At 44.8% G+C, this 26,243-nt stretch overlaps 1 protein-coding gene across 2 annotated transcripts; it reads left to right on the forward strand.

Annotated features, from left to right (window-relative positions):
- Window positions 1-6,751: 6,751 nt before the first annotated feature.
- On the forward strand, window positions 6,752-25,334 carry znf219 (zinc finger protein 219). Of its 2 annotated transcripts, none has more exons than XM_047594031.1 (5): window positions 6,752-6,914; window positions 15,512-15,596; window positions 15,831-18,178; window positions 18,368-18,514; window positions 20,109-25,334. In XM_047594031.1, exons 3-5 carry the CDS (start codon window positions 15,838-15,840, stop codon window positions 21,287-21,289), a joined length of 3,669 nt encoding a protein of 1,222 aa, XP_047449987.1. In that variant the 5' UTR covers window positions 6,752-6,914; window positions 15,512-15,596; window positions 15,831-15,837; the 3' UTR covers window positions 21,290-25,334. The 2 variants fall into 2 exon arrangements, with proteins under 2 accessions (XP_047449987.1, XP_047449977.1); XM_047594021.1 differs by having other exon boundaries at window positions 15,835-18,178.
- Window positions 25,335-26,243: the final 909 nt, after the last annotated feature.

Raw genomic sequence — 26,243 nt, forward strand, 5'->3', positions numbered from 1 at the left:
CTGTGGCGAACAAAGAGAACGTGAAGAGAATGAGTCGGGGGAAACATCAAAGGGATTTTTCAGGCCCGGTTACCGGGACAACAGACATTTGCATGCGATTAGCTTTTTACATCATATTAAGAAGGGTTAGGGTGAGGGAGGGAGGAAGAGGGGTGGACGGGGAGGGGGGTGATGATGGAGAGAATGAGGGAGGGAGGCAGGGAACTATAGATCATGCACACACACACACTGTATGAGATAGCGAGAGAGGGAGAGAGGGGGGAAAGAAGAGAGAAAGAGGGACGTTGGTCATCTCACGCGGATAAACTGACTTATAGGCAGCCAGCCAAGCGTTTCCTTTGTAAATGAGAGTGCATGTTGGGGGGAGATACAGTAATATGCCAGACATTTTGGCAAAAAGCGAGGTCAGAGCAGGCAGTGTGTATTTACTTATTTATTTTTTAATTTACTATTATTATTTTTCCGCGAGTGCAAGTTTGACACCGACGATTTAAAACTGCACACGGGTTTTCTGTGAAGCGCCGATAAGGACACTGTGAAAATGATTCACAAAATTCTCACATTTTTTTATTTTTTTTTTATTTAACCCTAGCATCTAAAATCAAAAGCATGCATCTTTATTGTTCTTTTTTTTTTTTTTTCACTTTGTAAGTTGAGAGAAACATTCAGACACGCCTGTACGGTGTGGTACTCTTACAAATTAATACAAAAAAGAAAGAAAAAAATGACATGACAATAAGTGATTACCAACAATATCCTCAAATTCCAGCGGAACGGTCGCGCACATGCTAACACCCACACTGTCTAGACAGTATCTGGTACGTATACATACGAACACACGGGGATCTTCATGTCTGAGGCGGATTTACTTAAACACATGTTGTTGTTTGCACACACGCGCTGCATACATCACTCACACCTCACGCAACCTGCCCTGCAATCACAAAAGCCATTAAACATGTTTCTATGGGCACACACCCTCCGGCATTTTACACATGTAACATTATCCCACCGTATCTCTCCTCCACCTCCCTCCCTTCAGTCCCTCCATCCCTCCCTCGCTCCTGTCTCTCCATCAATCCCTCCTCCTCCTCCTCCTCCCTCTTTCCTCTCCATCTCCATCACCATCACCATCCTCTTCTCTCCCCCCTTCTCTATCCATCCATCTTCCTCTCTCCCTCCCTCTTAATCTCCACCTCTCCCTCCTTATATCTCTCCTCCCCCTTTTTCCCTCCTTCCCTTCCCTCGTTCTCTCTCTCTCTCTCTCTCTGGCCTGCTCTGCTCTTTCCGGGCTTGTGTGTGTGTGTGTGTGTGTGTGTGTGTGTGTGTGTGTGTGTGTGATGCTTCAGTGCCCTCAGTATTGTGGCTGCATTGTGCCAGTAGGCGTCGCCGCGACAGCCGTTGTCACGGCAGCATTGTGATGGGGGGGTGAGGGGTGATGGGGGGGTGTGTGTGTATTACAGTATCAATACCCTGACACTGCGACAAAAAGGACAGCAGCCGTAGCCACATATCACTCCACCTCTGCACTCCTCCTCCTCCCCCTCCTCCCACTCCTCCAACACCTCCCTCCTTCCCTGTGACCCCCCCCAACACCCCCACCCCCCAAATCAATTCCTCCTCCCCTCCTTTCAATTGATTTCCCACCATATCTCACTGAATATGTACATATTGATCCCCTCCTCCTCCTCCTCCCCCTCCTGCTCCTTCTCCTCCTCACCTCTGCCTCATCCCTCACTCTTTTCTTTCTCCCGTCTCTTGTTTTTACTCAAACATCTATCAGATTTCATCCTCTCCACCCTCGCTCCTTATCTCACTCCATCTCTCTCCCCCTTCCGCTCCATCTCCCTCTCTCTCTCACACACACACACAGACTTTCCTCATCTTTCATTTCATCTCCCCCTATTCTTCCCCTCTCTCTCCGTGCCATCTCTTCTGCCCCCCCCTCCTTCCTCCCTCCACCCTTCACTCCTCTCTCTCTCTCTCTCCATCGCACCTCCCTCCTCGTCTCCCTCCCTCGCGGCTGTTCTTTTTTTTTGTTTTGTTTTTGTGTGTGTGTGCGTGTTTGCGTGTGTGTGTGTGTGCATCTCTGTCTCACTCACTCTCTGCATATTAATTGGTGCATTTCTGCTGCGGCGGAGAAAACAATCAAAGCGTCAGGGGCGGGTGATGATGCCATTGTGGCAGCCGCAAACACGTACACATATGTACCAAAACGCATGCACACAAACACAAACAGACGGAAAGAGGGACGCACACACACACACCCTTACACACAAGGCCTTCAGACACACACACACACACACACACACACACACACACACACACACATAATACAGTTGTAGGGACGCGGGCAGACGGAGCATGCATACATACATACATACACTTGTATTCACACATATAACCTGCTGACGTGCAAAACGCGCTCCTGCACACGCTCGCTGGTACACACACTGATTTACTGCGCGCACACACTGAGGCAAGCATGCGCTGCACATATGCCACAGACTTAGTCAGTCACTCTCAGATACACAATGGCAGGCTTACAATGGCTGATCCAGGAGATATGTTCTGCGTCAGCAAAGACATTTGAATATCCCGGCCAACATTTACCTTTCGCGCGGCGTGCGAGCACACCCCATCTGAATGTTCCAGCCGAGGCCCGCGGCTGAGAAACATCGCAATGACCTGACTTCTATCCCCTATATGTGGCGGAGAAAGCAAACACACAGAGGCGGAGGTCGCGGCTAAATGCCGCGTACGCCGGAGCCCCGCTGAAGGAAGTCAGAGAAACGGGAGGATAAACAAAAGGCAGACTGAGTGTCGTTTTTTTGTTGGTGTGAAACATTTTTAGATCCCCGTTTGATGGTGGATGAGGCGCGTGGGCTTCGCCACTCCACGAGCTCCCTGGCCCACGTGCTGCAGATCCGACTTTCTTGCTTTTTCTGCTGTTGCCATTTGCCCTTAAACTGTACTGCGCGCGCTCTGGCGAGCCACTTAATCAGAGAAGTGAATACCAGCGGTAACTGCAGGAAGCCTCAGTCGAACTCAGCGTTCAAGACCTTCAAATGCCGAAGCAGGAGGAATAGGACGAAGTCGAGGGAAGAGATCTATAGAAGATATTTGATCAAGTGTCTGCTTGTCAGAGCGATTTTTATTCCAGGGCAAACATATTAGGATGCAGCTTACAACTCAGGCAATGTACGAATCAAAATGAATGGTGTCTGGGATATACAGTACGTACAACTGGATTCCTGTTAAATCAGACCTCAGGCCTCGTATGAAGATCCTGAAACTAACGAGGAAAACGTCTTCGCTCACTGTTGCACTCTTCACACCCCAGTAGTAGAGTGCATAAGGTCCAGTATGTGCTGGAACGTTTAACAGGAGAAGCTGATTTCACTGAAGTGGGGTCGCATAAGCACCATCGTACATACAGTACACGACAAGAGGGTTGGCAGCATATTGTATTTTAGTCAGCTAAAGCAAGGCCGGTCTAAAAAAAAAAAAAACAATCAACATCAGTGCACGCTATATTTAGAATATTAACATCACTTTAACTTGAAGTCAGAGAGGGGGGTGGGGTGCGGTGGGGGTGGTGGGGCTGCAGCGCTCTACTCTGTTTTCCTCAAACTACCAGACGCCACTGACAAAAACAATCATTTTAGTTAGAGTCAACAAACGTCAGGCTGAACACTAATGTGTTTCTAAGGGACAATTGTAAAGTAATCGGATTGTATGGTCTAAACTAACTCTGTTTTTTTCTGAGCATATGGCAATAAACAACTTGACTCTTAAATAAAGTCAGTACATGAGAGAAGGTGTTAGACTTGGACAGCAGAAAAGCATTACTCTACGTAAGGAAGTACAAACTTCTTAACTCTACATGGAACAATATGTCAAAGGTCTGTGACTGTCGGCTCCTTTTGGAATTCTTCAGACACTTAGATTACGAAGTATGTTTAAAGCCCCAGTGAAACAGTTAATGGAGCTCTGTTTATTGCCGCATATTTACATGCTTCCTGTCAGAAGGAACGGAGGCCGTCCAGTCTGCTCCGATTGGTCGTGTCCAGTGATCAGAGCGGGCACCGCCCATAAATATCCAAGAAATGCGCCTACGTCGTCAGGGACATGAAAGTCCAAAAAACTGGATCTCACTAGATGCAACGTTAGAACATGTGCAAGATGAGTTGGTTTTTCAGAAAATAACGAACTTTTAAAAAGATTGCAAGATGCTGGAGAACATGTTAGGTATGTGCTTAGTGCAAGAAATGCCACATAAAAAGACAACTTTAATTCTTTCAGTCTTCAGCATCAAACTCAAGTTCAAGTTTATTACACTGTCAATCAACAGATTATTAGCCCTGATGACCAAAAAAAACTATGAAAAGACATTTGGCTGTCATACCTCTTTGCCTGTTATTATTGCAACCCAAGCACTATTTACCGCCCTTTATCAGTTTTTCCTTGACGCAGTTATTGTGATTCTATTTCGTACCAGGTCAACCATATGGGTCTCTCTCTCTATCTTCTACTCTCTCTTGTTTTCTTCTTCTGTCTTTTTCTCCTCTTGGAGAGTGTGATTGTGGTTTCAGATTAGAGAGAAGAAGAAAGCAAGAGAAGATAGAGCAAGAGACCCATTCAGTGGCGTGTTGACCTTCATTCACAGAACCACGGTTACCTTCCGTAACCATCCGTTTTCATTATCTCATAGTTGCAGTAATTTTTCCCCCAAAACCTCACTTGACAGGGGTCAGTTGTGTTATTGTTTTGTTACGAGATGATTGACACCATCGCTGATTTAATTAAATGTATTTTTCATAAGTAAACCTTATGAAAATGTTCTTATTCTGTGAGAGGAAAACATGCAATACATAACACATACAATTTGAGAGCTAATTAGAGGCTTTGAGAGGCAGAGCCATAGCAGCAGGATATAGAACAACCAACTAGTGGTTGTATGCCTCGGCCCATCTATGTCTGTCCAGACTCATATAAAAAAAAAAAATGTAGCTAAGACTCTGAAGGCACTCAATAAGAACTATATCTTTTGGCAAAGCGGAAGTTTTCACTACGTTGATTGTACTGCGTGATCTGAGTGAAAAACTTTGCAGTGAGAAACATGTCGTCTCCACTTAGAGACTAATTTTACTGAGGAGTACTAATAGAGAGCTTTATCACATGGTGTAAAGACAAACTCAGTGTCAGCAAAAACCAATGAGCGCGTGGTGGACTACCAGTGGAACAGGAGTCCCGGTTATCAGCCAGGAGGAGGATGTGAAAAAGACGGATTCACATTTAATTCACTTCCAACGCTTTATAAGGCCTGAATATTTTTAGTTTTGAGAGGATAGATTAGATTTATTCAAACTGATTACTTTCCCTTTGCTGCCAACCCCATTGGAAAGCTCCCAGGGGACTCCCATTGCTCACCCAGCCCCACATTGGGAACCCCGCATCCAAATATGCGCACACCGTGGTCACGTGCTTCCACGCTCACTGCATTAAGGATATTTTTGTCAAATCTTGTCATCATGTAATCTTGGGTTATGTATTTTGTGTAGCCATGTTCACCTTTGACCTCTAACATTCAAATACTTTCTTCTCAGGGCTCAAGTCAAGCTGCGACTTCTGGGCTCGGAAAATAGACGAAGAAGTGGTAAAAACTCTGCGAATGAAATCAGAGTAGAGCTCCGTGTTCAAATATCCGACTTGTTTTGAGGGTTAAAGTTACGGATAATTAAGGGCGTGGCCACTTTGGGTGGCAGGTGGGCGTCTGCACAGGAGGGTGGCCCTCCGCCTAGGCATCACCTGCTCCCCTGAGCTCCACTCATGCTCTTCGTCTATTCTTGACTTAGTCAGGTTGGATATGATGCCGCGGTTGATGCAGGCACACAGTCAATAAAGTGCACTTTGTGGCCTCGGGGCAAAAGTCACATAAATGTAGCACAGAATAAAACCTTTCTAAAAAGGTGAGTACTCCCAAACTGCACCCTAATCAAAACAGGATGATACAGAGATTTATTTATGCAAATTGTGTTGAGGCTGGTACACGGATTAGGGATGTGCACCTGCTACAACTTAGCGACTGGCAACTGAAAGAAGTGGGTACACTACAAAAATGTGCATCATAAGATTCACTTCACGCATTTACTAGACCTGAATACTTGTTTGATGTTTTTTTTTTTTTTTTTTCAAACTGAATACTTTCCCAGTGCTGCTACTTTTACTGGCGACCTTTAGGAAACCTCCCAAGGGCCCCCAATCGCTCACCCGGCCTCACGTTGGGAACCCCGCATCCAAATATGTGCACTTTGTTCCCCGTGTTTGCCATGTGCTTCCGGGGTGCCTCGCCACCACTATTTAGGCTGCCGTCTCCTCACCCCCCATCATCACTTTTATCGCACTTCATCGGGTGTGAAACTTTCTTCCCCTTCCTCTACCCCACCTTAAAAAAAAAATGTCTCTAAACTGTCAGCTACCCGCCACCCCAGATGCCATATTTAGGATACAAATGTGAAGAGATGACAGCGTTGTAAAATGGTGCCCGTGCTGAGATTATAATTAACATTTCCAACCTACATCACTCTCCCTCCCACTTCTCCTCTGCTCTCCCCCTATTCACTCACTCCTGTACAATAAATGGGAAAAAATGCAAGAAGAAAGGAGAGAAGGGGAGAAGGGAAAGAAAGGGAGAAGGAGGAGGAGAGAGTGTGTGAGAGAAAGAGAGAGAGAGTGAGAGAGAGAGAGAGAGAGAGAGAGAGGGTGACCAAACGGAGGGAGGAGGGAGGGGGAAACGGCGTATGCTTGTATACAACCCTGATTTCCATTTTTTTCCCAACTCGTAATGTATTTAATTCAAGTGAAACGTAATCATGACGTGTCGTGTCATTAATCTCCTCGCCGCCTCTCCCGTAAGTACACTGAGTCTTTACTTTCAACATATATCCTATATCTTAATTCATCTACATTTTTAGCCACCGCTGTGTTTATGTGTAGTCACTTTTACGGCGGTGGTGAAACATTTCCAAAAATAATTGTTGTATTTGCCGCGACTGTTGTTGTTGTTGCCCCCTTCTTTCTTTTTACCTCCACGGGCAACGCACGGGATAATGGCCAGCGTAGTTGTTGCCGTGTCTTTTTTTTGTAAAAAATTTAATTCGCTTTCTTTAAAATAAATAAATAAATAATCTTCTGTGTGTGTGTGTTTGTGTGTGTGTGTGTGCGCGCGCGCGTGTGCTCGCGTGTGAGTGATTGGCGTGAGGCATGTATGTTAACCGCGCGCGCTCGGGACCACTTTAGCGCGTGTGTCATGTATGTAAGCCGGCGTATGTGCGCGCGTGGCCGCTACATACATGCATGTAGCCCTCACTCACCTTCCGACACGACCGGGGAGAGACAAGAAATACAAATAAAAGCGGAGAAAATCGCGCCGTCGAGAAACGTACTCGGCGTTAACAGTCAAAAGAAGTCGATTCAGTCAAACCCGAAATCAGAGGCGACTTTTTAAAATGGTTGCAAGTGCACGAAAAGTCACTCGGAGTGCTCCCAGATGTATGTTTATTTCTGTTTCTGAAATGATGTCTCCTTAACTTCAACCAAGAAGTTCTTTATTGTCAGTTATTCGCATCCGAGCAGGGGAGCAGTTCTTCGTAGCCTCTCCGATAATAAATAAATAAATAAATAAATAAAACCTATGACTTAAAAAAAAAAAAAAGTATCTGTTACAAAATAAAAGAGAGAGAGGACAAGTTCTCGGTGCGTAACGGAGGGTTTCGATAAGCCGCGGACATATTGTCCGGGCGTAAAAGTGGATTTTTAAAATTTCTTTATTTTGCATGTTAGAGAGTTGATTCACAAAGCGTAATTTGTAGGCAGATGCGATTAGCTCGACTAATTCTTTTGTTGGACACACATTAGGCATTGTGTGGTGCGTTGTTTTCGAGATAAGCACCGCCACTCTCGCCTGGGATATGCGCAAAAAAAAAAAAAAGAAGAGAAAAAAACGCACCCATGGGCTGCGACGTTGCTTTATAAACGTTATACTTTTACTACAATGTTTACTACGAACGTTTAGCTGTCCTAACATCACCTCCCGGGTCTAGAAGCTCGGAAAGTAGCATAGCAAGTGTGGCATGCGACGCTGTATCCGTGTGCGTGCGTGTGTGCAACCTCCAAATTGTATTGTGGAAAGATAAGTTTAGCGGGTTTCATCACCGGTTTATAAAATGTGCGTTTTTGGACACGGCGTCTCTTTTTGGGACTGATGTCGATGCGAGATTGGCAGAGGATTCGAGATGAAATCCATGATGGCACTTTTTTTTTTCCTCCTCCCGTCCTCTCGCTGCTCGCTCACTCGTCTTTTTCCCCTCCCTTAATCTTTTGTATAGAAAATTTAGGAACAAAATGGAGCAGGGGAGAGAGCGATAGATAGGCTGACATGACACACACACGCCACCCCCCGACTTCTCCAAACTACATCCCCACTGTTTATGATTTTTAATCGCGTTTTTTCCCTCTTTTCTTCCTTTCTTGGAAGCGGGGTTGTGCGCGGACACCATCTGCGGGCAGGGTTAATCTCATTTTAGTGGGGGGCGTTTATTAGTGCATTGTTTGTTGATGGTTATTTATTTCATTAATGTGCCTCTAATTGAGATGGCCGCGAGAGAGAAGAGGGGAAAGAGCGTGCTGAAAATGGTTGCACGTTATTGACGCACATCACAGGGGCGAGGAGGAAATTCCTCTTGAGATAAGGCGCAGACGTGTCATCTGGGTTGACCAAAGACACTCCCGTCGCCTTTTCTATATCCAATGGAATATGTTTAGGGATCCTGAAATGCCCTATTTTTATATCCACCCAAAATGTCACACTCTTGAGAGCTGTGTGCATAGTGGAAGTAGGTTGACATTGCCTGCTTGTCCTATAATCAGGGATGCCTTAAACTCTCTTTTCCTCATCTTTTTTTTATCATCATTTGGGCATTTTTAGGCACTTAACTTCTCACAAAAAAATAAAATAATTAAATAAATAAAATGATAAGATTGTGAAAGAGAGTGCTCCCTGGAAACTGTGCATTTTGGTCTTTTTCTTCAGCTTACTGCACACAAGGGCGACCTTTCCCGAGATTAGCAGATCAAAATTAAGCATTTTCACGCAGTTTTTTATTTAACCTTCTACTAACAAATATATGTTCGAAGCCTTGTCCACGCCTTTACAGGTTGTGTGCTTTTAGATGCAACATGATTTGGAAACCGTGCATTTGGTCAAAATGAGTCTTTTTCTGCAGATTATTGCACCCAAGAGTGATGATTCCCAAGAGTAAGAGATCAAAAATGAAGCATTTTCACACAGCTTTTGCCTCCTGCTAACAAATATCTGTTAGAAAAGTTGTCGCACCTCTACAGGTTGTGTGCTTTTAGGTATAACGTGATTTGGAAACTGTGCGTGTAGTCAAAATAAGCCTTTTTCTTTTAGATTGCGGCGCACAAGAGTGACCTTTCCTGAGATTGACAGATCACAAGCTAAGCATGTTTTACCCTCTGCTAAAAAATCTCTATTAAAAGATGTCCACACCTCTACAGGTTGCAAGCTTTCTGATATAACATGATTTGGAAACTGTGCATTTAGTCGAAACGAGCCTTTCGAAGCATTTTCACATAATGTCGTACGTTCTATCAAAGAAAACGCTGCGTGCTCTCCGATATACTGTGATTTGATCGGGCTCTAGCTGCAGCGGCGAATATAAAACACAAGCCCCGTCGTTTAAAAAAGAAGGGTCTAATGGTTTTGCCTCATTCAGACCTCTGTCTCCCCGTTGTGCTCGAGCACTATCCTCCTCCTCCTCCTCCACGGCCACCGTCAATGCCGCCTACTTCCCATCTTTGTACGTGCCGTACTGTACTTGAAGGGGCGCACACACCCCATCCAGGTGGCACTTGGGAGCGAGATTGTACGTGAGGGAGAAAGAGACAGAGGGAGAGAGAGTAAAAAGGGAGACGAGTGTAGCACCAATCAAGGCTTCTGATTGATATAATTGGGTCATTAGTGCGCTGCGGGAGAGGCACCTGCTTGCCCTCAGTTAGGGAGAATCTACTGCATTGTGACATTTTGAGACTGTCGAGAGTTCTGCTGGCTGCTCGGGATTAGAGCGCATTTAGAGCTTTAGGGTCTTACTTAAATAGTGTGGCACTTTTGTTGAGTTTGCAGGCCACCCCAATTTTATTTATTTATTTATTTATTTATTTCTTCCAGTAGAAGCAGACAGGTAGGGGGATCGTCTTCTCTCAGGTTTGGACGTATCGAAGCAGGTAGGAAAACCCGTGTGATCGCCGAGAGGTGGCGAGCTTTCTACCTTTGCGACGCGTCCAAACTGGACAGCTGCGCGGTGGTCAGGAAGCAAGAGGGGTTTCAGCCCTTAAACAACTCAGGTCGAACTTTCACTTAGAACACGTCCCGCAAAGTGTTTGTCTTCATCTTAGGGCTCGAATCCCCCAAGAAAAGCCACTTTCCAAGGTCCCCTTGAGCACAGTGGGTAATCTGGAACTGCACCAAGCGGTGTCCATTTAACTACTCCGACTTTACGCTGTAACCGTTTCAAGCAAGGTGTTACTAAGAAAGGGAACACATGCTCCGCAAATTTCCCCTGGGTGACTAAAGAATCAACCCAGTACTCTTTTACAGTTACTATTTTTTCTACAGTAAGGCTCTTCTAGGTGTTCACATGTCTGATATATGTGAAACACAAATTCCACAAGGAGGTCACAGTTTAGGGTCGGCATCCCTGGAGCCGGTGGGTAGTGGGTGTGTAGCTCAAGGACACTGAAGGGAACTGGGCGTCGCTGACGGGAGTTAGAATCCTTTCATTTCTCTGTCAGTTTTAGGGTGTTTATCATTTGACTGACAGGTTTCTGCAGAGGTTTGGGTGTGTGATTGGGAAAACGGTGGTTTCACCTATGGGACGCGTAATTGCTCTCCTTCCTTTGCGTCTTTCCCCTTCAACCCCAGCAGGCGATCGTCAGCGAGTGCAGATACGCCTTTTAAGAACAACACGTGGAGTGATTTGCATGCTCCAACCGATTCCCCTTTCAAGGGTTCGGTCTTGTAATCCCGAATCAGACGAGTCACTCTGCGCTCCCGCGCATTGGTTTCGACGACAGCGCGGCCCCGTATGACTTGGAGCGAGAATCCCGTTTCTCTGCCGAGATGCTGTGATGTTTCCAACGTTGAGATTCCGTCACTCAGATCTGGCACTGTGGCGGCGCTGCCGCTTCGGCGCTCCGCGAGTAAGTGTCAGCTCGTGTTCTCAGCTGGAGGAGGAATTCATTCAAAAAGAGAAGGAGCAAAAGCTTGAGAGGAGATGGAGACGAAGAGTAGGAGGAATTAAGTGTTGAGGGTAGACCGGAAGAAAAAAAAAAAGGGGGGGGAGGGAGAAAGTGCTGCCTCACATTTTCTCAACGTTTGGCCTAACTAGATGAAGAAAAAGGAGCTAAGGACAGCGTTCGAGTTCTTTCCTCACAACTCCACTTCTGTTCCCAGACCAACACGAAACCGTGTCTTCCTGCGCGAGCCATCTACAAGTCAAATCTTTACGGTTACTGGTGGAGACGCAGTGGGAGACTTTCTCCTTATCACTGCTGGAGCCGAAGATGAGTGGAGAGGGAGAGCCAGGCGAAGTTGGAGCGAAGCAGGGGGGTTCAGGGAAAGGTGAAGTAAAGGAAATGAATACCGTCTGCGGGGAAGTTCGCCACGTGACCGTGCGATAAAGACCACGGGGCCAAATTGTGCCGCACCGCACAGAGAGCCGACTCCCCCTCCTCTTCCTCTCTCAATCACTCATCTTCACTTTCACACCCATCTTTTTTTTTTTATGTGTGTGTGTGTGTGTGCGGTCAGTCTCTCGGTGCACTCGCTTATCCCCGAAGGACGCCTCACCTCGCATCATCACATGAGAGTTCAAGTAGTACGGAGGGAAGAAAGATGCACTTGTAAGGATTCACGGGAGCACGCGCACGCACAGCCTCCAGATTTACTTTCAGCCCTAAGGCCCGAGCCTGAGACCTTGCAGATGCCTATTTTTAGGTGTATGGCGAAGGACGTGGAAAAATAAATAAATAAATAAATAAACCAACACACACAGGCGCGGATGAAAACACGAAGGTAGTTCCTCCTCATTGGTTCTTAACCTCGGGGTTCCTGAAGGGGTCACAAACGGCTGAAAGTCGTGTTGAAAGTAGCAGTGGAATGAACAACCTGAGGAGGAGAAAGAAAGCGCGTTTGGTTATTAAAAGCTGAGGAACAACTGACACACGCTGCATGCATTCACACGCCTTAATGTAAACCTGTACCAACATTACACTTCCTGGCCACACACACACACACACACACACACACCGTTAACAGAACACAAGTGAAAGGAGTTCACACCCAGATATTTACAATTACTATGTGTAGCTCGGCAGCGTGTACAAACCTGCGCTAACTGGCTTCGCTATTAAAGCGTAGCACTCAGTGGATATTTACACAGTGACATCAAACCCCCCCCGCCCCCCAAAAATATGAACTTGTCTGAACATATTGCGTTCCTACTCCCTTGGTAACTATTATCATACTAGGGACGCGATATATGACTCAGCAGCAACCCCGCCGCCCACACACACAAAACGCACATCTTGACACACAATCCAGAGGACGTTATCAATATTTAAACAATGCAGGTTATTATTACAGGTATGTGCAGATGCCAGTGAAAGTAATTCGGGACTAAAACCAGTTACCTCTGTGCCCACAAAGTTGCACTGCAATTACTGTAATGACAAACATCGCGATGGAAATGCTTAACACAACGGTACAATATGCTTTTAAGCTGTCATTATCGTGCGAATTGCAATGTCATTACACCTAGACACAGAATGCTGGAAATTTCAGGGTCGGGGGGGGGATTGGAGTAAGGTGAACCCAGCTAAGCCCTCGTTTATTTTTGTTTTTTTGTTTTTTCCACTCCAGACTTTTGGCATGCGCGTCACGTCAGGCCTTCCGTGTGATTTGCATGGCTCGATTTGCGTTTTGCACCCGACATTGAACGTGCACTTCCGCTATGCACTCCTAAAATCTCTTGCCGCACACGCGTCGCGTCCTCGCGCGGCGCTCGCGTCCGCCGGAGCCGACACTTTGTCGAGCACAATCCGCTCATGTGCATGCATTTTTTTTTTTTGCTCGTCTGGGATGAGTATCTGGTGATGTGAACGAATGCCTCTCTGGCCTCGTGCGGAGGTGGTTTAGTTGACTGGTTCGTCAGTGAATTTCTTGGTTCGTTTGCACCTGGGTTTCTATGTGCTTCTGCTACACCTGACTCCAATCTGATTTCAGTCACACCCCCACCCCCCCCACCCCCTTCTCCCTGAATCATTTGCCGCACCTTATCTCCCTCTCTCCATCTATCCAAATTTTCTTTATTGGCATGACAGGGCTGGTGGTTGGCGACAGCCACCGTCACGGTGGAACAATGCATTGTGATGGTGATATTCATATGATAATACCATCAGGCTTAACACTGCCGCAAATACATTTGGATAGCCAGTCTCCCCTTTTTCCTTCTTTCCTCCTTTCTCTTTCTATCTGAATGTACATTTCTGTTGACTTTTCAAATGATTCTTAAATGTGTTGTTCTCTCTTCATGTTGTGCCCCAGCCTGCCACTCCAGCTACTCTGATGTCTCTGCTTTTCTCTGTTCCAGCATGTCTGTGTCTTTTTGCCCCCCCTCCCCAAACACCATCTTGGCAATCAAATTAAATCATTTTCATTCACATGGCTTCTGACAATGTTTTTTTTTTCTACACTGGCCAGTTTGTAACGGCGCTGTATATTTCTCTCCGTCTCTCTCTTTCTTTCCCTCCGTCTGCCTCCTTTCTCATTTCTGCTCTTCGCCATGTTGGCAGGGCCCAATCTACCAGCTGATATCAGCATTCCCTGGCACTCTGCCAACTGGCAACACTGCAGGAGAGAAAAAAAAGGAGAGAGAGAAAGAGAGAGAGGGAGAGAATGAAAGAAAATTAGTGAATAATAGACGGAGGGAGGGAGCGAGAGAAAGAGAGGGGGATGGGAGAAGTATGAATCGGGGAGAGAAAGAAAGACAGAAGGGAAAGGAAGAACAATAATGGTGGATTAAGAAAGGACCCCGTGGTTGTGTGAGTGTGTGTGTATTTATGTGATTGATATGGTGTGATATCCCTGTGAGTCATAGCTGAGCTAAAATGTCAACTGGCTACATGAGAATCTCTTTGTCATCCAGGCACACACACACACACACACACGCGCGCACAGACACACACACAAATCCAACAGATCATATAAACACATATGTGACCGTACCGCCATGTGAACAAAAATGTGGCTGACACACCTGCGAACACAGATGCTCCATTGTTTGCCACAGTGATATATGACCTTTTGTTTTGTTGTGGGCGCCCGTGCTGCGTCTAAACTCCACCGAATGATGGGCCAGAACAGCCTATGTGCATAAATCCCGTCTAACTGCTGTGCACTCAAAATATCTGGGCGTGTGAGCATGCTTGCCAAAACGCTTGTGTGTTCAATATGCTGTATATCACACTTTACATTTTAGCTGACTGTGTTATCCGGGGTGACAGTCGCAGTTCAGTCAACACAACAAAGCTCACATTTGTAAATTAAGCAAGTAACCATGACTAAGCAATGAATGGGTGAATGCCACCACACCCAAGCAGCAGATTTAATGAATATTATTGTACTTAAGTGCATGTGTGCTGTATGTGTGTATTTGCGTGTGTGTGTATGTGTATGGGGCTGATTTAAGCAAAAAGCTGCTACTGTATGAGTGTACAGGAAGGGCGTGTGGGGAAGTCAAAACATTGCGCGCCCATCCTGTTTGGGACTGTCTATGTCCTGTGGTGGTGCCCTTAACTCCTAAACACACACAGACACACACCGATGCACATTCACACTCCGGCTAATCATCCCATATGTGCTAACAGTATGCTGGAGTGTATTGTGAACGAATGCAGGAGGCAGAACAGGTGCACACCTGTTACACATTCAAGTGTGCGCACACACCTACGCAGACTGTGAGGAGTAAATGAAGATCAAATGAAGACTTACTTAAACATGCACATACATTAAAGCACGTTCAAAACAGCGCTATAATGAGGATCCATTTGATTGTTTGCTATTAGCATTTATGACGGAGTACATTCAGAGTGTCTCCGTGCAAATTGCTTTTAATTCCGTTTAGCAACAACCTGCAACTTGCAGATCATCGCTCCATATCTCAAAAGCTTTAGACTGATACGGATATTCCTGATTTACCTAAAGCCTTTACTTCGATAACAGCTTCAATGATTTGTTTAATGTGTTTTGCGACTGGCAACAGCTTCAAGAGCCGTAATTGTTTGATTTTTGATTGCAAATAAGATATGTAAGTGAAGACTCTCTTTTGTCATCACTGATTATTCTTTATTTGCTTGTTTTTGTCCCCAGAAAATTAAAGGAGGAGGCTGCCACAGAAGTGTGTCCCCCCTCGGCCGAGACACTGAAGAATGGCATAACATCACACTCACTGCTGGTAATTCTTTACTCCCTACTCCCATTTTCACACATGTATGAAAACATACAGTAAGAAACAACTTGAATTATGTGTAGTGTTGGTTATTTTACAGAGCTGGTCAAGGTCATGTTACGAAGGAGATAATTATGCACAACATGCAAATGTAACCTTTTCTTGAGATTTTAACTTGTAACTCCTCTTAAGTCATGAGCCTATTATCTATCTCTGTGTTTCTCTCTGTGTTTTGTACTGAAAGAGGATGGATTCTCCACCGGAGTGTGTGTTGTCTCTTTCTTGTGAGCAGCCCCAGTCGCCCCCAACACTGCCATCTTTGGACCACAGTCCCCAAGCCTCCTCTCCTCACACCCAGCTCTCTCTACCCGACAGCCCGGTTGTCCTTCCGATTCACAGCCCCGAACCTTCCCCTCAGAGCCCAGACACCACGCCTTATTTCTCCCTCTCTCCCTTCCCCTTGCATGAGGACAATAATAACAGTCACCACGATGTGGATGAAGAGGATGACGAGGAAGGGATGGATGGAGTTCCGCCATCACCGACCCCGGCAGTGGCTTTGTTCCCAGGAGGTGGGGGTCAAGAAGCTGGATGCAGCCCCTGTTTGGACTCCTCTCCCCCAGACACACCATCAGCACCATTACTTGGTTATGGTGCCCTGGAGCTTGCCCTCTCTTCAGGACAGAGTGGAAATTGCAACGATGAGCTAGACCTCCAGCTTTTTCAGAAGGATACTGTTACCAGGGCGATACCTGGAGGCGGAGGGGCCTCATCAGGGCCTGCACTCAGGTTTCCCTGTCATGTGTGTGGGAAGAGATTCAGATTCCAAAGCATTCTGTCCCTTCACGCTCGAGCTCACAGTCTGGACCGAGATCGCAGAGCTTCGGCCCTATACCGAGCTGGACTCCCATCAGCTCCCCTAAAGCAACACCTCAAAATCCAGCAGAACCACAAAGACTTAATCCCGAATCACAGAAGCCACCCAAGTCAGCGTTTACTGCCAGGGACTCTCATCCAACATCTCACAGAAGAAGAGGATGTCAATGGTGAGGTCAAAGGTCTTGACGATGGCCTACACACAGACCAGAACCCAAACTTTTTACTGGATGACAGCATACCTTTGACCCCTCCACTTACAGAGGACCCGCTGTCTGTGACCTCTCCCTACTCTTCCACCATCGGGGAGGGTGCGTCAACTTCTATAGCGCCTACGTTTCGCTGTCATGCCTGCAAAGGAAAATTCCGCACAGCTTCAGAGTTGGCGCGCCATGTCCGCATTCTCCACAATCCATATAAATGCACTCTTTGTCCTTTCTCTGCCAGCCAAGAAGAGAGCCTGGCATCTCACTTGCAGGAGTGCCACCCTTCCCCTGAGCTACCTGCTTTGCCTCCAGCTTACAATTCCAGGCCAATCATTGCAACCCCTGACACTCCAGTGCCCACCCCAACACATACCCCAGCCCCAACCCCAAGTAACCCACAGATGACATCAGCCACTACAGTGGCTGCGTCCCCCTCACTGCCAGCATTTCGGTGTGATACTTGTGGACAGCGATTTACACAGTCTTGGTTTCTGAAAGGACACATGCGAAAACACAAGGACTCCTTGGATCATAAGTGCCAGGTATGTGGCCGTGGCTTCAAGGAGCCTTGGTTTCTCAAAAACCACATGAAAGTTCATCTCAACAAACTCGGGCTGAAGGCTGGCCTGGGACCCCATGGGGGACCAGCAGGTGCTGAGCATCAGTCCAAAAACTCTGCCAGTAATCAGTCTCTCAACGCTCTCTACTCAAGCCTCCTTCTGGCTCAGCGAGGAGGTGGAGGCAGAGGTGGGCATGGAAGATCAGATAGGGAACCCGGAGGCCGAATGGGGATGGGCTTGAGCAAGTCAGCCATCCTGGGTTATCTGGGTTTGCCCAATGATGGCAGCGGGGCCAGCTGCATGGAGAGGCTTCAAGCAGTTGCTCAGGTGGCAGAGATGGGAAATGGCAGCGGGGGTGGCATTGGCAGCTCAGGTGGAGGGGACCCTGGAAGAGGAGGGGGAACAACTAGAGGAGGCACTGGTGAATCTACAGCAACCATTTCAGAAGGAGGTGATCAGGCAACTTGGTGGCAGCTCGTGGCTCGCAGCCTGGCAGTCGCTCAGCAGCAGCAGAGACCCCATCAACAAGGCCAGCAGCAAGGCCAGCGAAGCTCAGGTCGGAGTTCAGTGATCACGGAGGCCGACCAAGTCAGGGCCTACCTTGGAGGCCTAGATCCAAGAGAAGAGACTGGAGGAACAGGAGGGCCATGGGAATGCCCAGACTGTGGAAAGTTGTTCCGCAGTCTGCAGCAGGTGGTGGTTCACGCTCGTGTCCACACTCAGAGACCCCAAAAAGGAGGTGGCAGTGAAGAGGAGGGGACTGGTAGCCGTAGAGGTTCGGGGCTAGGAAGAGGAGGCAGCGGTGAAGTGAGACAGGAATCTCAGATGCACAGCGGTGGATCCCAACAAATGGGAGACCTGAGACAGGAATCTAAACTGAACAGTGGTGGATCCCAACAAGCAGCAGCAGCTACAGGGTTTCACTCTGTCATCTCAAGCTTCAAAGGTATCACATCTGAGCTTTTTTTGTTTAGTCTTCTGGGTTGTGTTTGTTTTTTCACATGTAATGGTGTTAATATCACAAGAGTATATTATTTTCATACTGTTTTTCCATTGTAAATAGAAGCTCTCTTGGGGCCTTTTCGCACCAGCTGTTATCTTTACATTTTTTTTCCACCTTTTTCTCCACTTGCAGGAGAAAATGGTTTGGCGGCAGTCTCTTCTATGCCTTCCGTTCACACCAGGGAGCGAGTGCGTGGTAGAGGGATAAAAGACTGCCCCTACTGTGGCAAAGCCTTCCGCTCTTCACACCATCTCAAAGTGCACCTGAGAGTTCACACAGGTGAGACTCTACTGTGAGTTCAACGAACCACATTTACTCTTTAAATCTTTATAAATCCCTGGAACGGTTTTATTACTACCTTTTTTTCTTTTTTTACATATTCACCCCAGAGAGCTGACCAGCACTAATCATAGCCCCCTACTGCAGGCAACGGAGCAGCTCCACTGGAGCAACTCCTGCTTAAGAGCCTGTATTAACAGTAGTTTCTGAGGAAAAATCAAAGCAGTCCAGGGATTAAAAATGTCCCTCCTTTGACTACCCTTCAACCGCACTCTTAAGATAATGTACAAATCACGTTATATTTTTTTACCCACTTGAATAAGTAAACAGTATCTCCCTTTTCTCTAATTTGATGTAACTCAAGTTTTGCAAAATGAAAAGGCTTTGGCACAGTTTCAAATATTGTATAATAATACTTATGTAAATATCAGGAAAGAAAATACATTTTACACTCACACCGTTTTTACTTTTACTTCCTTCTGAGATCCTGTAATATGTATTGTTTCAGTCTCAAATACTCCCTAAATGATTCCAAATGTTGAGGAGTCACATTGCGCCGAGCAATTTCCAGGTTTTTTTAAAAATAAATCGAAACAAAAAACAAGAAAGCCTCATACGTGAATGTCTGGTGACAAGCGATTAGGATTTAAATGAAAATTGGGATCTCACGCGGCACTCACTCACACTCTTAATTAATGATCCATATTCATAAGACTTTATCAGCATGCGTCATTGTCAATTTTGTATCATTTGCCTTTGCTTGGTGTATTTGATCAAAATTAAAAATGGCTCTTCCATTTTTGAGGTGCCACAAGTCACCAGTATCTATAGGACATCCAAGTCTTTCAAGCGAGATAGTAACCAAAATGAAGCCAAACGTCTGCAGTACTGTCATCATCATTACTCATCTACAGCTGACAGGACTTATCACACAGGTTTTGTGGTTTGCATGATCACAGCTTTTTTTTTTCCAAACAACTGCAACTGTGACATCAGGTGATTACCACATGGTCTGTATTTTAAGCGAAGGTATTGAATTATAACATTTTCCTCTTGAGAATATTGTTGCCCCTTGAGACTTTTATCCCATCATTACTTTTTTGTTCCAGGCACAAAATCAAATTGTCCATGCTTCTGTATTCAGCAACTGAGCTGTGTTCTTCTTGTGAGATTTTTGTTGTTATGAATAAGGTCATTTACGCATTTTATATGCTATACATATCCCGCACTTGATAAGCAACATCATCCCCTTTATCTTTCCCAGCTGTATAATTTTTAATCAGCAATGAGATGCTGCCACCTTCCTATAAAATGTGTAACTACACCTCCCAATTAACATGGATTAAATGACCCTACATATGATTTTCCCTGTTACTACTCCAAGACATTTCATAATAACAGTGCTAAAATCTACCAAGGCCGACAATGCATTCATTTATTATCCAACATATTATCTCAATTAGAATTTTGAATTTTGAACAACACTGGAATTTACTTAAGCCTCATGGTCTAGTCTAAATATGTCACATGATACCGGTCACATGTGTCCAACTGCATTTATCCAGTCTAATTTCCTTAATCCTATTTTCCATAGGTGAGAGACCCTACAAATGCCCCCACTGTGACTATGCGGGTACTCAGTCTGGCTCGCTGAAGTACCACCTCCAGCGACATCACAGAGAGCAACGCAACGCCTTGTCAGCTGCATCCAATTCCTCCTCCTCTGGTCTCACCTCCACTATCAACAATCTGACCTCTGGAACCTCTGGAATAGTCAAGCAGCGCCGATCTCAACTCAACCACTGCCCAGTCAATCGAGGGCCAACCGACACTCCCACTTCTCGGCCCAGCCAACAGTCCTGGCTCCTGGGGCTTCCTGACCAGCGGGAGCATCGGAAAGCCCTTGCAGCTCTAAGGGATGTCGACTTTGAGACCCAGTACAGGTATCTCTCTGGGGTTATGGGGGCCCTTTACCAAGGGGGAATGGAAGGGGGCTGGATCAGGGAGTCTCCCCCACCAAAGGCCGCTAAAGTGTCCCGGCGTAAGCCTCTTACTACAAGCCGAATGGTTCAACCGCCGAGTGACAAGGAAGGACCTGTGACATCAACTCAGGAGGGTGGGTTTGAACCCCTAGACCTGTCCCGTCGCACTTCACCTGGGGTGGAAGAGGACGGAAGCATGAGTGTAGGGGAAGGAGGAGTTGTCTGTGGCGGGGATGGTGACGGAGATAGTTCAACAGGGGTCAAACTGAGCCAGTGTTTGTTCTGCCCTTTCCGTACGTCATCAGGAGAGCTGATGGCCATGCATCTCCAGGTCAACCACACCAGTAAGTCCAGGCGCAAAAGAGGCTCTTCAACTCTCTTGGGTGAAGAGAAAGCCCCAAAGTCCACCAAACTGAGAATGGACCACTCTGACATCGACCCACTGACGATATGGAGTCACATAAGTGAGGCCCAAGTCCCCACAGATGAATGGTCTTCAACTCAGGCCCAGACCTTTAATGGTCTCTCTGAGCACGCAGCAGAACATCTGGACGACACTCGTGACCACCCAGACTCCTTGGCTTCAGTATCAAAGAATGTAAGAGATGGTCTTTTGCTCAAGGGGATGGTGGAGGGGGAGAAAGAGGAACAAGATGAGGAATTAGAAGAGAATTTGGAGAACAGCAGTCTGGAGGATTCACAAGACCATGACCTGAGGATGTCCCTTGCTCTTTCACCAGCCCTGAGCTCTAGCCACATGGTGGAAGAAGAGGAGAGAGTCTTAACAGATTAAAAGATTTTTGGATGTTTTTAATTTAAATCGGAGAATTGCGTATAACATTTCAGCTACACTTGTCACAGAACTGAAGAAGAGTTACAGAGAGAAAAGGCTTACATAAAGTTTGACCCCTTCATACCTTTCTGGACAAACTTGAGGAGTGCTGAGAACGGACCTTTCCCAGGGTTTAAAATAGAACGACAACTGTTACGTTCCTTTACAGCATTATTTGTCTACTTGAGTTCTGACTGTGTGGTCCACCACAAAATAGAGTAAAGTTCCTGTAAAAAAAAAAAAAAAAAAAAAAAAAAGAGCATGGAGGCATCTTTTCGGAATTTTGTAGGCCACTTTTTCTATTTTTTTTTTCCAAACTTAACTCTAAGATGGGTGATTTTTAAAAGAAACATGTGAAAGATCTGGGGAAGGTTCTGCAAGATCACCCCAGAGTCGTGCATTTATTCCATGGTAATAACGAACTGTAAATCCCAGAATATTATCGGACCAAGGTGAAGCCAGCTGTGACTGACTTTTGAACAGTTTGATACCTGAAGCTCCTCCTCGAAGCACGACACACACGGAGGAAATCTTATGTTTCAAGCTACAAACTTTAGCTAAGCTATTTGGTGTTAATTGAAGGCATGAGGTAACAGTTGCAGGCTGTGTGCTTTCCCTCAACTCTATATCACTGCCTTGTTTGTCAGAAACGTGTTTCTGGACTGTCCTTAAGAAAAATAGAAAGAAAACCTTATGATTTATTTTATTTTTTTCAGTTAGTGCCTGTTCATGTATGTTGTCCAGAGAGTCTCTGGTATTCCTGCCCATGGGGGCACTGATAGGTCACTCATTTTATCTGAATATACAGTTTAAAACAATTTAAGTACACTATATTTGTTAAAAGTGGTCCTAGGGTGTTGTGAATAGTTAAGTTGTAAAAGAAAAGCTTCATCATAGCGTAATGTCCTTGACACAGACTGTAGGTGTTTGTGGCTCAGCTTGAAGAAAAAAAAAAACAAAATAAAGTAGGTGATATAATGTGACAAAAGGTCAAAAGCTGAATGATAAAAATGGGTCAAATATTCAGTGTTTACAATGCTAGCGGATGCGGGTTGGGGTTGCCAAGGCAACTCAAAGTCATCATAGATGCGTGGAAGCGAACAAAACACGAAGCGGCCGTCTGTTTGAAGGCTGTCGGGGCGACGCTTGAGCTCCTGAAAAACAATCAGCTGACACGTTGTTTTAAAGAGACTTAGCAACTGTGTCAAAAAAGATTTTTTTTCTTTTTTTCTCCATAGGAGAGAAGATACAAGGTAGAAAAAGAAAGCAGTATCGCTGCCAGGCAGGACTTAATCTGAGAAGTGAACTGTACTCTTGGGTTCTGGTGTCTTTTAGATGAGTAGATTCCCTCTCTTCTTGTTTTTTTTTTATAAGAAAAGAAAAGACAATGGTAGGAGTAATTATTAAAACACTAACAAATGCATAGACATCCCAGTAGAATATGTGTAGCTTTTGTAAAGACACGAAGAAAAAAAAAAAACACGCAGACTTTTGTTCATTTTTTTTCAAGATGCTTACAGAAAAAGGTTATCAATATAAGTAATATTGATTATAATGCTTGTGAGCTAAGACTAGTTGGAATGTCTATACAGAGCACTGTGCAAGGTTTGAGTTCCCAAAGTAGTTGTTTTTATTTCGACTTTTATTGATAGACCAAACGTTTTTTCAATGGCAGTTGTCACTTTTTCCATTATCATTTTAAACGTGTAAATGTGTGGTGTGTTCGTTAGAGTTGCCCCATCGATTATCGAAGAATCAGTCACATGAGTGGTCAGCGTGTCGGATATCCATCCCCTGCACTGGCTGTTACAGGAGGAGAGAAGAAGGAAACAGAAACACATCTACTGCTACGAATTAAAAAAAGAAAAAAAAGAAAAGAAAAAAGGAACATCTCTTATGATGATTTTTTCTTGTGGTTTGAAGATGTATTTATGAAATGTTTGGCATTAATATCCCCTTACGCCTGTTAACAGTCGCTATTTATCCACATTTTGATGGGGTAGCCTGCGATTGCAGCCACACTTTAATGTGCATTAATGTGTTGATGAGTTTTTATTTTTTAATTAGAGCACCTTATGAGTTTTGTAGTAAAAGTCCCTAAGTGGTGTCTCTTTAACAACTACTGTCAATGCCACCGTGCCTTCTGTTTCAAGCACTTCCTGGTGTATTTTGTAAAACTCACCAAAAGCACTTAGCCTATATCGACACACTCTCTTTCTTCCTCTCTCATTCTCAACCCTCCCTATATCTTCTATCTTCATCTGCCCATTTTTCTAATCTTTTTCTCGTGTTCTTACCTCTTGACCCCCCTCTCTCTAGGGAAGCTGTTTTCCTGCCAGCTTCTCTCCCGCTCTCCAGGCCTGTGAGGCCTTAAACAAGGTCACTAGGCCTCATTATTGCATTCTAGCGTGGCTAGACTCTCGGAAGAATGGACTACCTAACCTTTAGATGTTTTTTTAAAAAAAAATCATTGTAGATGAACGGTTAGCCTACATTTTGGTCTTAATACTAACCCTTGATAAACCAAAGCCCAAGTCTAAGACTAATAATTAATGTATTTAATTTCATGCGGTGCCAAAACATGTCCGATGGGACACTAAAGCATATAAAAATTTAATAATTCACCTCTTCTCTTGCTTTCCTTCACTCTCTTTTCTCATGTGTTCTTTTTTTTTAACCAAACCTTCCTCCCTCTCTTTTTCACGCTTGCTCTCCCTCCATGTTTGCCCCCTCGCTCTCTCTCTCTCTCTCTCTCGCTCTCTCTCTCTCTCGTCCGTAAACTGTCTATCTCCAGCACCACTTGAAGGTGACGTGTACTATCTGGTATTGAGGCCTTTATTAGATTTTTATTTCAGTTTGTGTGGTGTTCGTTCAATGCCGTTGAGATGGAAAAATGCTCTTATAATGATAAGTATTATTGTTTTGGCATTATGGTAAAAAAGAAAAAAAAAGAAAAAAACAAGAGAAACGTGTTGTTGAATGTTGTACAGATAGCGCTAGAGATGTTGTGTTTTTTTAAAGAGAGCACAAACCTGAGCAGCGGCCCCCTTCATCTCCTCCCGTCGGCAGCTGGGAATAAAATGGCCTGCCAATCACTGAAGATGTCTAATGACAAAAAAAAACAAAAACAAAAAAAAAAAACAGCACTCTTAAAATAAACCCTTTTGTCTGAGCAGCGTTCTCCTCATGAGGTTCGACGTGAAAACGCAGCCTCTGACTCGAAACTCCGTTTCCAAATTTGTTGCACAGACAGAAAAATCCTCATTGAAAGGCTGAATCAGCGCTCGAGCTAATCATTCTGATTCTGTTGAAGGTATGATTCGAGTTGGACAAACACGTGGGTGCCTTCAATTCAACTCATCTTAGCTAAGAAGGTCTGAAAACTGGTGGAATGCACCATTTCAAAAGATGACTGTTGCCCTAGTCGACCATCCATTTCTTGATCTCCTTAAACAGTGGATGAACGCAAGAGCTCATTTTTACGCAAAACTTTTCCAAACCCTTCCAAACCTTTTTTTGTTTAAGAGCAATTCTGAATGTCTAAGGTGCATTTTACCATTTTTTGACGGAACCTCCATTGACTTCTATTAATTTAGCTGAGCTAAGAATAACAAACGATCTTCAGAGGCACCCTTGAGTTTGTCTGACCACTTTAGACTTCGTCACAAAACGAATCACCTCTTCATATTTGCACACGTCTTTGGGATTTGTGATTTACATAATGTGAAAATTGCACCTTATCTTCTGATTTTGAATCTGAATATTTTTGCCGAAGTGATACCGAATGTGCGATCGTCTGTGAAGGTTTTTTTGTGAACTGACAAATCTTTCACGAGGTGAGGGCGGCCATGCCGGGTTTGGGCTCTTGTGTAGTTGACTGCCATTGCAGTGAGGGAAAACTGACCTAACATAGTAGTGACTAATATAACTTTGTGGACAGATAAAAAAAAAAAATTAAAAAATAAAAATAAAACACATTAGAAATAAATAAACACAAACAAATTAACGTTGTCTCTCTTTCTTATGTCTGTCAATCCTGGATGTGATTTTTTTTTTTAAACTTTAAAACTCAAATAAACTGAGGTCGTGATTAAAAAACATACATACTCACTGTAAGAATGTGTTGAGAGAAGTTTGTGATACTGCTGAGAAGCTGCTTCAATACTAACTTGTGGACAAGAGAGCACTCTTGTGGTCATGAGCAGAACTGCAGGGTAATTCTAATGGACAACCTTCCCTTCATCTTGGTTTTCGTTTCTGTACAGATGAAAGATAAATATTTACATATGTGGGGATTTGTATTTATTAATTACACATTGGTTTGTGTTCTACAGGAGCAGAAGTAGTAATTTTGGAGCTGTAAACTAAGCATCATGAAAGTACTTTCCAGGTGTCCTTGACTGTGACGGTGGTGTCCGGCCCATTCTTGTGAATGCAGAATTTCAGGCCATTCTTGCAAACATTCTTTCAAACTTGGCACCAATGTTCACTTGGACTCAAGAATAAAGTGATTACACTTTGGTGACCAAAGGTCAAAGGTCAAATGTCACTGTGACCTCACAGAATAGTTTTTTGGCCATGACTCAAGAATCCACTTTCTAATTATAACTACATCACATTACACAACTGTCTTGCTGGATACTAACTTTAATTAAATACTTTCAAAGGTTTGATTAGATAAATCAAGTGAGTCTGGACTGATATAGCTGTAAACTTCAATTTAACTGACTATACTGTGTGTTGTGTTGTAATTAATGGGCAGCACGGTTTGCAACATCACCCGCAAGACTGTTCTTTTAAAACCAGAGATTTTCGGTTTCTTCTTCTGTGGAAACCCCCCAATGAGTCTGAGACGCAACAATCAACATGATTAAACATAACAACAGTTATGGTGTGCTTGGACTGCATTTGAAAG

This window comes from Mugil cephalus, chromosome 1 (assembly GCF_022458985.1).
Source record: "Mugil cephalus isolate CIBA_MC_2020 chromosome 1, CIBA_Mcephalus_1.1, whole genome shotgun sequence".
Lineage (NCBI taxonomy): Eukaryota > Metazoa > Chordata > Actinopteri > Mugiliformes > Mugilidae > Mugil > Mugil cephalus.

Excerpts from the sequence above, each read along its gene's own strand:
- znf219 (XM_047594031.1), top strand. The coding sequence starts at position 15,838 with ATGGATTCTCCACCGGAGTGTGTGTTGTCTCTTTCTTGTGAGCAGCCC. Across the intron at positions 18,179-18,367 it reads TGTCATCTCAAGCTTCAAAG|GAGAAAATGGTTTGGCGGCA; the intron begins GTATCACATCTG and ends CTCCACTTGCAG. Across the intron at positions 18,515-20,108 it reads GCACCTGAGAGTTCACACAG|GTGAGAGACCCTACAAATGC; the intron begins GTGAGACTCTAC and ends TATTTTCCATAG.